We start from the raw sequence: 10,000 nt of genomic DNA, 5'->3' as shown, positions 1-10,000 counted from the left end.
TAATGGTGGAAGAAGGAAGTGGCCGCATCCTTGGGATTACGTGAAACATAAATCACCTTCGGGCGCACCGTATGAATCGCTTCCGGCAGTAGCATGAACGGAAGGTGTGATTTAATGTGCCGTGGCCGCCTGAGATCACGCACTTTTCCCACCGAATCGCCACCGATGAGGGACAGAGCTCCGGTTAATCTTTAGCAAAGTGCGACAAGTGGACGATATGCATTGGCACCGTTTACCGGATTATTTGAGAGAACCCAGTGCACACAGATACTTACTCGAGAAAGGGAAAACGTTCTTCGAGCGTTTCCTTGGACGCACGATCGTAGTTGAGATCGTTGTTCAGCAACCAAACCATCTCCTGCGTCCACGTGGTTCCACACTTGGGAAACGTGATGACCCACACATCGTCCTCGTAGACGGGCATTTTCTTTATTTGATCGATCAGTGGTAAGTATGGTTCAATCATGATGCACCACTCGGCGGTGGACGATTCGCCCGATCCCGTCAGTCGATAGTGCTTTTCCGTTCCAGGGCAATCGATCTGATCGGTGTATTCGTTGTTGAACTTTTCGTACTGGATCATTCTGATGAGAATCTCTTCTTTGTAACTGAGTGACCTCGGTCTTCGTCTGAACCACTAGTTGCCACTGCTTGAATCAAACTGAAAGTGCAATTGCGCCAGCTCCCTTGGTCCCCATATGCACAGCTTGCCATACCAGAACTCGACTTGTTCTAGTATGGCGAGCTGCACAACCAGTTAGAACCACACCGGGGGGCTTCAATTGACTTTAATCGCAGAACTATCTGCCCCGAAGACATGCGTTCTATCTCTTCACCGTTCACCGGCTGCACATTGCCCGCGGACATCCTCACCGAGCAGTGTGCAAACCGGATTGCATTCCGATACAGCCCGTCGAGTGGATAGAAGAGAGTGAATTGCACTTCCTATGTACAGCGTAGGGCAGAAACATGGCCTGGCATCACAGGGAAGGAGGTGTCTTTGTTTGCACGACGCGTATGCTGATAATGTAGATCGCAAAGAGTTGAATGACATACGCGCTGCAGATAACGATGCAACAGAGATGCGCTGATGCGTCCATTCTCCGGTCGTTAGCTTCTTGATACCCTGGCGGTGTAATTGATAGACCTTGATGTACTGATGAAGACTGATGCAAAACTGAAATGCTGTTTATTCGAACGTCATTCTTAATCGTATTCGTATCGGAAATCACTTCCAGCGAGCTGCTCTGCAATGAAACGATCGAACTTGACGTTGAACTCTTCTGGTAGCTCGTTGCGATAATCTCCGACGATGCCTTTGCGTAGGAATCTATAATAAGAATAAGAATTCACGATCAGATGCATGCTTTGTGCGCATCAAACATTTGCCACTCACTTGAACTGTTCATCGCCGATTCGATTGTCCTTGGCAAGAGCGTTGCGCACCACGTCGTCCTTGTTAGTGGCCGGATTTTCTGGTGGATTAGGTATTGTATTTTGTATCAATTTGCCACGCAGATTCTCGTGCTCATAAACTTACTTTTCATCTCGTCAAACGACAAATGAACGGCCAGCTCGTCCAGCTGTGCCTCGGAGTAGGTCTTGTTAAAGTGGCGGCACACATCGGGTAGTACAGCTCGTAGGTTCTTGAAATGCAGAAAAAACACAAGTAAAATGTATTATCGTACATGGATTACTGGCTTCCCTGTTATGACTTACCCGTTTCATCGTTTCGTAGGTGAGAAACAGTACATTCGGTTCATGTTTGAGGGCCCAAAAGTCAAGCACATGGGACACCATAGGGCAGTAGGTTACCTGATCGGCCAGTAACTCGTTCAGGAAAGTTTCCTTCGTTCCATTGTAACTCACAAACACACGATAATGATGGTAGAACGAAATGGCCACATCCTTTGGATTGCGTGCGACGTAGACGATCTTCGGTTTCACCGTCCACAGCTGGCGTGGTAGAAGGGGCAGTGGAAGGTGTGATTTAATTTGTCGCGGCCGTGCGCTCCGCTCGGCGGTTGCAATCGTATCAATCGGAAAGAGTTCCGAAATTGCGCCTATTCTGTAATGTAGCGTTAATTGAAGCTCGTTTCAAAACGATTCTCTGAAGCTTCTGGTGGATAATGATGGTCCTTACTCGAGAAATGTCGAGCGCGAGTTTAACTTGATGCTCCGTGCCGTATCGTAGTCGAGATCGTGATTGATCAACCAGGTCATCTCCTCCGTCCAGGTGGTTCCACTTTTCGGGAATGTCACAATCCAAACATCATCCTCGAACACTTGAAAGTCTCGTACACGCTGGAGGTAGTTTCGATACTTGGATGATATGGTCACGGAAACCGGTGGCCTCACGGCAGGATCTAACGGATAATCCTTCAAATCGTTGAGTAACACTTTGATTTGACGGCGCTCGGTGTACACGGACTGCTCATCGGTTTCAGTTATCGTAAAGGCAGCAGCGGACATGTTGGCTAGACTGTGAGTTTGTCCCCGGGCGTACACAACGCTAATCGTTTGCTGCAGCAGCAAGACTGCGAGAAGATAGCTGTGCGACATCCGTGCAGTGCGCTTAATCATTTTGTACTGACACACACGGACTGGTTTCTACCGGTTTGCTTGGTCGCTGTCGTTGATCGGGAGTTGAAACACGCAGCAGGGCACGTGGAGGCATGTTTGTGTTTGAGAACTGGTACGGATTCCCCACCATCTCGAATATTGTGGGTTGCATTCACAACGACTATGGCATCAAAAACACGTTGAGAGAACAGTCGTTTGATGCTTGTGTGATATAAAACTGTTTATTTATTTTTTTTAAAAGAGATTTAAAAAGAGATTCCAGTTCCAGACCGTTTAAGCACCGTATCTAAAGTCACTGCCAGCCAGCTGCTCCTCTATGAAGCGATCAAACTTGGCAATGTAGTCATCCGACAGCTCGTTCTTGTAGTCTCCAATGATTCCTTTACGCATAAACCTACGAATAGAGATTGGATTGGAAGTCGTGGTTAATGTTGGATTTTATCTGAGGTCATTTTAAATCTGCCATTACTCAAAGTGTTCCCCCTCACGATCGTTCCTTCTCATAGCGTCGCGCACTATCTGATCGTTGTTTGTAGCCGGATTCTCTGAAACGGTACCGACGATTGGAAAATTTAATTTGATCTTTAGTTTCCTAATGCTCCTCGTACTTTTCATCTGGTCGAACGATAAGTGTTCAGCGAGCTCATCCAGCTGATCATCGGTGTAAGATTTGCCGAAAAATTCGCAAACACGCGGTAGAACACCACGGAGATTCTGGGAAGGGTAGAGCGGTAAGTGTTAGCTCGATCGATGCCCTTTGGCCACGTGATAACGCATGATCGGACTCACCCGCTTCATCTCCTCGTAAGTGAGAAAGAGTACGTTCGGTTGGTCTTTGAGCGCCCAAAAGTCGAGCGTCTGGCGCACCTGCGGACAGTACATAACCCGATCCTGGAGCAGTCCATCGAAAAACGCTTCCTTCGAGCCGCGATAACCCATGATCATGCGGTAATGATGTAGATAGGACACTGCCACATCTTTCGGGTTGCGTGTGACGTACACAATTTTTGGTTTCACGGTCCACAGCTGGCGTGGTAGCAGCGGTAACGGTAGATGCGATTTGATGTGCCGTGGGCGCTTCAAGTTTGCCGTAGCAGTTACCGTATCCTCTGGTATGCGATCACCAAATACCCCGATTCTGCGACGAAAAAGCAGCTCTATTATTGACTGATTGCAAGCAAAGATCCCGGTTACTTACTCAAAAAAGACGGATCTTGTGTTGATGTCAATGGCGCGCGCCGTTTTATAGTCGAGTGCGTTATCGATCAGCCAGACCATCTCCTGTGTCCAGGAAGTGCCACACTTGGGAAAGGTGACGATCCAAACGTCATTTTCGTACACCTGAAAGTCTCGTACCTGCTGGGCATAGGACTGATACTTGGCCGAAACGATTGCGGAGGATGGCGGTGTTTCTAGTGGGTAATCCGATAGATCGTTAAGCTGTACCTCGACGAAGGCGGTATATCCGGGAGTGCCCAAGTCTGACTTGATGGGAGTGATGGAGAAGGACATCTTTTAGTGTGTTTGAGCTTGTAGGTGCCGGTGCTACTGAAGGTGGCTTGCGATGAATTGACTCACATCAGTCAGCACGGTCACTTTAGAACTGATACTGCGTTGGTGGATAAAGGGTTAGGTAGAGAAGGTGACAGATAATGGGATGATTAATGGAGTGTAGTCTGGCAATACGCAGAAATGTGGTGACTTTTGTCGAGGTCGGAAGAGAACTGACCACAAACGAGAATGTGCGTGTGTGGTATGCGATGGTCTTCAACGGACTGTTCTGATACGCGAGAACGAAGATTAACGCAAACCGCAGGAAATGTGAGGATGTTCTACCATGAGAACCTTTCTTTATTTACAAACATGCACGCTTGATAACAGAAGGTAACGACCGCAGGAGCTGTCGACGATCGAGGATGACTTTGCTGGAAAGCATTTATTTTTAAAGCATCGTCGTACGCTTTGTTGTACAAACACCAATATGATAAAAGATAATTATAAGAAATTTTGATACAACCCGTAAAGTTACAGTCGTAAGCCTCATAAGTAACAGTCGCCCCTCACTCACTGGAAAAGATAAGAGTATTTGTCGTGTGGTATGTTCCGCTTGACCCACCCATCAAATTCCTCGACCAAACCGTGGTGCATTTCCCTCCGCCAACCATCGACCTCGCCCCGGCGTATGAACTGCATATTGCCATCGGTCAGCTTATCACCGCGGTTCGTTTGCTGCAGATTGTACTCAACCCACTCGCGCTTGTTAACGGCTGCATTTTCGCGCATCTTATCAAAGAACAGATGTTCGGCTAGCTGCTGTAGTTGCGCCTCAGAGTACTCAGTCTTGCAGAAGAACTGGCAAACCTTCCGAATGGTCGTGGGTAGATCCCGTTTCATGTCTTCGAAGCACAGGGACAACATGTTCGGATAGCGCAGCTCACTGTACTCGATCAGATGCCGATGGTAGGGAGAGTAGAAGGTAAGCTCGTTCATCATCGATCGGACAAAGTTCTCGAGCGTTCCGCGGTAGCAGTGAAGGGACACGGAATGATGATAGTACGACACGGCCACCGACTTTGGATTGCGGCGAACGTGCACCATCTTTGGCTGTACGGACCACAGGGCGTTTGGTAGGAATGCTGGCGGTAGATGGGATTTGATGAAGCGAGGCGACGGCATCTCAAGGGCATCCCGCAGTGGATTGATCGTGGCCGGTAGTTCACGTATTCCACTGAGCCTACAACGGATGGTGACGGTTTTTAAACGAATCCGTCGCGGTTCAGTCGCACGATTTACTTACTCGATGAAGGGGAATCGCTCTTCGAGCGAAACATCCTGGGCCTTCTGGTAGTCCAGCCCATTGCACACGAGCCAGACCAGTTCCTGCGTCCAGGTGGTGCCACTTTTCGGGTACGTTACGATCCACACATCATCTGGCCGCACTTCCATCCGTTTGATTGATTCCGCAACTCGAGGAAAATGTTTCGTTAGGCAGATGGGTTCAGGTTTCCAGTTCGGCAGGTTGATCGGTACATCGCCGTACTCGTTGCACTGTGCCATGAGGTACTCTTCCTCGTTCCGCTCCCGGCATGTTGACTGGAACACGGGATCGACGATTGGGCTGTAGGTGAATGCCATTGCGAGGCAGCGGAGCTACTGAGCAGGCGGTCTGCGAGTGTTCGCCTCCGTTCGCTGGTGTTTCATTATCGTGTTTTTGGTACGAAGCTGACTGTTTGTCGAAACCGGTTACGTGCATGATTGGCGTGAAGGAACCACAGACCAGCAAGCGGTAAGAAGTGATGCCAAGCGTACAGTTTCATTGGAAAAAAAACATTGTTGGTAATTTTTTTAATATCATATTTACGCAGTTTTATTCGTTTGAATTCAATAGAATCCGTTTTTTGGTTCTATTTTATTCCTTGAATCGGAAATCACTGCCGGCAAGGTGCGTTTCAATGTATTGATTCAATCGGCTCACGTACTGTGGGGACAATTCGTCGTGATGGGAACCAATTTTTCCTTTGCGCATGAATCTGTGAAGAAGGGATAATAGCAGCAGAGAAATTTGAGCTTAATGGGTTAGCATGATTCGTTCATTAAAACAATACTTACTGGAAGTCTTCTACCTTTTTTCCCGACAATCCTTCCACCAACTCCAAAACGCACGAGTTGTTGGCTGATTTGTTATCTGTAATGGCAGGGGAATGTGTTAATTTATTGTTGTCTAACCTCTGTTAAGCTAACGATCTGACTGACTTTTCATAACATCGAAGGAAAGGTGTCGCTCTAGCTCGGAAAGCTGGTCGTCACTGTATGATTTTCCAAAATATTTACACACTCTTCTCAGGACTGATTTCATGTCCTAGACAGGGATAGAGAACACGAAGGCGTCAATTAAATAGAATTCAACACAACCATCAATCAACTTACCATCTTCATGTCTTCAAAGTGAATGAAAAGAATGTTCATCTCGTGACGAACGGTCCAAAAGTCCAGTGTGTGCGGGATCTGTGGTCCAAACAGGACCTGATCGGCCAATATTGCCTCCAGGAAGTCCTCCATCGATCCTTGATAGCCGTGGAGGTGACGATAGTGATGGTAGAAGCTGACCGTCGCATCCTTTGGATTGCGCGCACAGTAGATCAGACGTGGGCGGATCGTCCAGATTTGCTTGGGGAGTAATGCCAGCGGCAAGTGACACTGAATGTGACGCGGACGTGGTGCCTCTTCCACCTGCTTGATCGTATCTCCGGGAAAGTTCAGCATAAAAGCTGAGAATCTGAAAATAGGACCCTCATGTAGCTTCACATCTGTTATCGAATGGAATCGTAGTTTCTTACTCAAGAAAGATGGATCGTTCGAGGAGATTTACTTCGGAAGCCGTAGCATAGTCCAAATCGTGACTCACCAACCAGACCATCTCCTGTGTCCAGGTTGTGCCACACTTGGGGTAGCTCAATATCCACACATCATCCTCGTAAACGGTCAGATCGCGAATTCGCTCAGCCGATTGCATGTATTGCGGTGTGAGGACGCAATGTGTTGGTTTGCGCGAACGAGTCACAACCGCTGGCAGCTCGCTATGGTCGTTGAGATGAATCTCGATCGTTGGTCCATGCATTGGGGCCAGTACGGCTTTAGCGATGGGAGAGTCCATGGGTTTGCTTGTAAACATCTTTGCAAAACACGATTCACAATCAACGCGAAACAGTTTGAATGAATGTTTTGATTAGCACGATGATCAATAACGGATCCGTGAAGGCAACCACACAACACAACTGGTAAGCTGTGACTTTCCGGAGACCAATGTGTGTTAAACTGGCAAACCTGCTGACGGACAGGCACAATCACAAATACGTGCAAGCAAAGATGCGAGTTTTCGGCAATGACCTTGACCGTGGCAATGGTAAGCGACCGTTCGGAATCATCTATGTAGTCGTGAAGTCGCATAACACTTTGGGTGCTTCCGGGGGTTATCATTCAAATGCATGCTGCATGGTTTTTTTCGTTTTATTCCATAAATTGAAAAGCACTCCCTTTCAAACCATTTTCAATGTAAGTCGTCAACCTGGTGATGTACTCGGGGTCCAGTTCTTCGCGATGGGATCCAACCTGGCCTTTTCGCATGAATCTGTTGGTTGGAAACAGTTGGATGACACGCGTATCACCGCATCTAACGCTCTTCACTGATCCATGTGTACTTACTGGAAGCCTTTGTCCACATTCACACCAGGGATGCTCTTCATCATACGTAGCAATTCACTGTGGTTGGCGAAATTGTTATCTAGACAAAATCCAAACAAGGGAATTAAAGCGACATAGTTGCGCTTAGGCTGTTCGTTGACGATGCTTACCTTTCATCACATCGAATGAGAGATGTTTCTCTAATGATTGGAGCTGTTCGCTGGTGTAGGATTTTCCTAGAAATGCGGACGCTTCCTTAAGTACCGAGTACATATTCTGTTTGGATGAAAACATTAGAATAAAACAATTGCACAGTACTGCATTCAAACGTATTAAGCATCTAGTCGCACCCGTTTCATCTGTTCGAAATGCAGAAACAGCACGTTGGGCTCGTTGCGTATGCTCCAAAAGTCTAATGTGTGCGCGATCTGTGGTTGAAACATGACGAGATCCTGCAGGATGGCGTCAAAAAATGTTTCCCTGGATCCATGGTAACCGTGCAGATGCTGATAGTGATGGTAGAAGCTCGTAACCATGTCTTTCGGGTTGCGCGCACAGTAAACGATCCGGGGCCGCACAGTCCACAGCTGCTTGGGCAGCAGTGCCATCGGGAGATGACTTTTGATGTGCCTTGGCCGTTCCATACGCTCTACCAGCTCAATAGTGTCCTGTTCGAATGATGGCACTAAAGTGGAGAATCTAGGAGCAGGATATCTCTTTTAGAATTAAAAAAAAAATGTGACACTCCTAATACTTCACTGGTCTGGCTTACTCGAGGAAGTTAGTTCGGTGAAGTAGATTCACGTCGATCGCGCGCTGGTAATCGAGATTATGATCCAATAACCACATCATTTCCTGGGTCCACGTGGTACCGCACTTTGGAGCCGTAATAACCCACAGATCGTCCGCGTAGACGGTGAGGTTTCGTATTCGTTCCGCATAGTTCTTGTAACTTTCGTTCAGCACAGTATAGGCTGCTTTCCTTTGGCGTGTAACGGGCACTGGAAGGTCAGATTGGTCCGTCAAATGCACCTCAACTAGTGGCCCATTGACGGAGACCTGTACAGCCCTCGCTAGATCCGACGTGAGTGGTTTGTATGTAAACATTCAGATGACTGCACTTGAGCACGGTTTGAAAAATACTGACGAGTGCTTATTGATGCAGCAAAATGTAATGGGCGCAGTGACACACCAATGCAATTATCACGTTGTAGATATTTGCGAGGCTTATACAAACCCTTGGGTGTCAGGGTTGGGATCGCGCTTGAATAGTATGTCTGATTAGAATGGGGAGGGCAATACAGATTGTCGATGAGCGTGTGCCTCTAAGTAAGGAGTGATAATCAAAACTCACACTATTAGATAGTAGCTGATCACATGTGCCCCCGCATACACCACTTGTTGCTTCTATAAAACCGATAATAATCAATTTTTCGTTTTGTTTTAGATTAATTTTCGTGATCGAGAAATCCAACGTTTGGGTGCCCTCTTTTCTGGTGGTCGACCAGCGGAAGCCCTGGCAAAAGACTGCTGCTACCGTGGTGTGGATGTACTTGGTCAGGATGTGGACACGTTACAGCAGGAGAAGCTTTCCCTTCAGCGAAAACTCGACGAAGCACAAACGGCGCACGAGCGGATGAGTCGGAAACTGGGCAAAATGTCGGAAAAGAACCAACAGCTGGAGAAGGAGTTGCGTGAAATGGAAAACGTCGCGCTGAAGGTGGAATCGGAAGCGAATCTAAACATCCTCGAGCAAAGCCGGCAAAACTCGGATTTGCAAGCGAAATTGCAACAGTGGCAGATGCGGGTGAAGGAGCTAGAATCATTGCTAGAATTGTGTTCAGGAACGAGCAGGGTACAGCTGCAAACTGACAGTTCTACCACTTCCTCTTCGTGTCCCAGTGTTGCCCCTCTAGACACGGCACTGCACAATGCACTGAAACAGGCGACGGAGGAAAAGCGTCAGCTTTACAAACAGTTGAACGAGCTGAAGGATCGTGAGCATAGCCTTAGAAGCGATCACGAAAAGGTGAAAGCCAAATACACGAAACTGAAGCAAAAGTACTCCATCCTGGAAGCTACCCAATCTCGAACAAACGTGGTGACTGACATTGAGAGCCAAGCGGAGCTACGCTCGCTCAAGGATCAGTGCGAGGACCTAGAGATGAAGCTGCGGAAGGTGAAAGAGGAACGTGACCGCTACAATTCCGAGTCGGAGCGACAGCAGCGCCTACTG

At 47.7% G+C, this 10,000-nt stretch overlaps 7 protein-coding genes across 7 annotated transcripts in view; 1 reads left to right on the top strand and 6 right to left on the bottom strand.

Annotated features, from left to right (window-relative positions):
- LOC126578633 (luciferin sulfotransferase-like) overlaps positions 1–632 on the bottom strand; it is a 1,274-nt gene extending 642 nt beyond the window's left edge. Inside the window, exons 1-2 of the mRNA XM_050241408.1 lie at positions 276–632; positions 1–189 (exon numbers count right to left, since the gene is read on the bottom strand). The exon at positions 1–189 is cut by the window's left edge and continues 272 nt beyond it. Of these exons, the coding sequence (XP_050097365.1) occupies positions 1–189; positions 276–583 (497 nt within the window). The 5' untranslated portion in view covers positions 584–632. The remainder of the gene's footprint in view (positions 190–275) is intronic.
- LOC126578626 (centrosomal protein of 135 kDa) overlaps positions 1–10,000 on the top strand; it is a 29,146-nt gene that overhangs the window by 2,183 nt on the left and 16,963 nt on the right. The window contains exon 4 of the mRNA XM_050241399.1: positions 9,212–10,000. This exon is cut by the window's right edge and continues 711 nt beyond it. Coding sequence (XP_050097356.1) covers positions 9,212–10,000 — 789 coding nt within the window. The remainder of the gene's footprint in view (positions 1–9,211) is intronic.
- On the bottom strand, positions 1,155–2,569 carry LOC126578629 (sulfotransferase 1A3-like). The gene is made up of 5 exons (XM_050241403.1): positions 2,144–2,569; positions 1,720–2,068; positions 1,541–1,646; positions 1,397–1,475; positions 1,155–1,330 (listed from the first exon to the last, which is right to left on the bottom strand). Exons 1-5 carry the CDS (start codon positions 2,560–2,562, stop codon positions 1,207–1,209), a joined length of 1,077 nt encoding a protein of 358 aa, XP_050097360.1. The 5' UTR covers positions 2,563–2,569; the 3' UTR covers positions 1,155–1,206.
- On the bottom strand, positions 2,785–4,106 carry LOC126578634 (luciferin sulfotransferase-like). The gene is made up of 5 exons (XM_050241409.1): positions 3,782–4,106; positions 3,373–3,721; positions 3,192–3,297; positions 3,053–3,128; positions 2,785–2,977 (listed from the first exon to the last, which is right to left on the bottom strand). The coding sequence occupies exons 1-5, from the start codon at positions 4,093–4,095 to the stop codon at positions 2,857–2,859; spliced, it is 966 nt and encodes a 321-aa protein (XP_050097366.1). The 5' UTR covers positions 4,096–4,106; the 3' UTR covers positions 2,785–2,856.
- LOC126578630 (luciferin sulfotransferase-like) lies at positions 4,473–5,783 on the bottom strand. The gene is made up of 2 exons (XM_050241405.1): positions 5,381–5,783; positions 4,473–5,317 (listed from the first exon to the last, which is right to left on the bottom strand). Exons 1-2 carry the CDS (start codon positions 5,716–5,718, stop codon positions 4,648–4,650), a joined length of 1,008 nt encoding a protein of 335 aa, XP_050097362.1. The 5' UTR covers positions 5,719–5,783; the 3' UTR covers positions 4,473–4,647.
- On the bottom strand, positions 5,963–7,318 carry LOC126578632 (luciferin sulfotransferase-like). The gene is made up of 5 exons (XM_050241407.1): positions 6,921–7,318; positions 6,511–6,859; positions 6,337–6,442; positions 6,193–6,268; positions 5,963–6,113 (listed from the first exon to the last, which is right to left on the bottom strand). The coding sequence occupies exons 1-5, from the start codon at positions 7,253–7,255 to the stop codon at positions 5,993–5,995; spliced, it is 987 nt and encodes a 328-aa protein (XP_050097364.1). The 5' UTR covers positions 7,256–7,318; the 3' UTR covers positions 5,963–5,992.
- LOC126578631 (luciferin sulfotransferase-like) lies at positions 7,554–8,902 on the bottom strand. The gene is made up of 5 exons (XM_050241406.1): positions 8,537–8,902; positions 8,115–8,463; positions 7,935–8,040; positions 7,786–7,864; positions 7,554–7,711 (listed from the first exon to the last, which is right to left on the bottom strand). The coding sequence occupies exons 1-5, from the start codon at positions 8,869–8,871 to the stop codon at positions 7,591–7,593; spliced, it is 990 nt and encodes a 329-aa protein (XP_050097363.1). The 5' UTR covers positions 8,872–8,902; the 3' UTR covers positions 7,554–7,590.

Source organism: Anopheles aquasalis, chromosome 3 (assembly GCF_943734665.1).
Source record: "Anopheles aquasalis chromosome 3, idAnoAquaMG_Q_19, whole genome shotgun sequence".
In the NCBI taxonomy this organism is placed as follows: Eukaryota; Metazoa; Arthropoda; class Insecta; order Diptera; family Culicidae; genus Anopheles; species Anopheles aquasalis.
Note: the sequence above shows the minus strand (reverse complement) of the source record. Positions and strands in the feature narration are given on the sequence as shown.

Bases quoted from the DNA above. Each gene is read 5' to 3' on its own strand.
- LOC126578629 (XM_050241403.1), bottom strand. From the start codon at position 2,562: ATGTCGCACAGCTATCTTCTCGCAGTCTTGCTGCTGCAGCAAACGATT. The intron at 2,069-2,143 runs GTAAGGACCATC...GCTACATTACAG, and splicing joins TCGCGCTCGACATTTCTCGA to AATAGGCGCAATTTCGGAAC. The intron at 1,476-1,540 runs GTAAGTTTATGA...CTAATCCACCAG, and splicing joins GTCGTTTGACGAGATGAAAA to AAAATCCGGCCACTAACAAG.
- LOC126578634 (XM_050241409.1), bottom strand. From the start codon at position 4,095: ATGTCCTTCTCCATCACTCCCATCAAGTCAGACTTGGGCACTCCCGGA. The intron at 3,722-3,781 runs GTAAGTAACCGG...TTTTCGTCGCAG, and splicing joins ACAAGATCCGTCTTTTTTGA to AATCGGGGTATTTGGTGATC. The intron at 3,129-3,191 runs GTACGAGGAGCA...GTACCGTTTCAG, and splicing joins ATCGTTCGACCAGATGAAAA to AGAATCCGGCTACAAACAAC.
- LOC126578630 (XM_050241405.1), bottom strand. From the start codon at position 5,718: ATGGCATTCACCTACAGCCCAATCGTCGATCCCGTGTTCCAGTCAACA. The intron at 5,318-5,380 runs GTAAGTAAATCG...CATCCGTTGTAG, and splicing joins GAGCGATTCCCCTTCATCGA to GCTCAGTGGAATACGTGAAC.
- LOC126578632 (XM_050241407.1), bottom strand. From the start codon at position 7,255: ATGTTTACAAGCAAACCCATGGACTCTCCCATCGCTAAAGCCGTACTG. The intron at 6,860-6,920 runs GTAAGAAACTAC...TCCTATTTTCAG, and splicing joins GAACGATCCATCTTTCTTGA to ATTCTCAGCTTTTATGCTGA. The intron at 6,269-6,336 runs GTCAGTCAGATC...CTGCCATTACAG, and splicing joins TTCCTTCGATGTTATGAAAA to ATAACAAATCAGCCAACAAC.
- LOC126578631 (XM_050241406.1), bottom strand. From the start codon at position 8,871: ATGTTTACATACAAACCACTCACGTCGGATCTAGCGAGGGCTGTACAG. The intron at 8,464-8,536 runs GTAAGCCAGACC...TCCTGCTCCTAG, and splicing joins CACCGAACTAACTTCCTCGA to ATTCTCCACTTTAGTGCCAT. The intron at 7,865-7,934 runs GTAAGCATCGTC...GATTTTGTCTAG, and splicing joins CTCATTCGATGTGATGAAAG to ATAACAATTTCGCCAACCAC.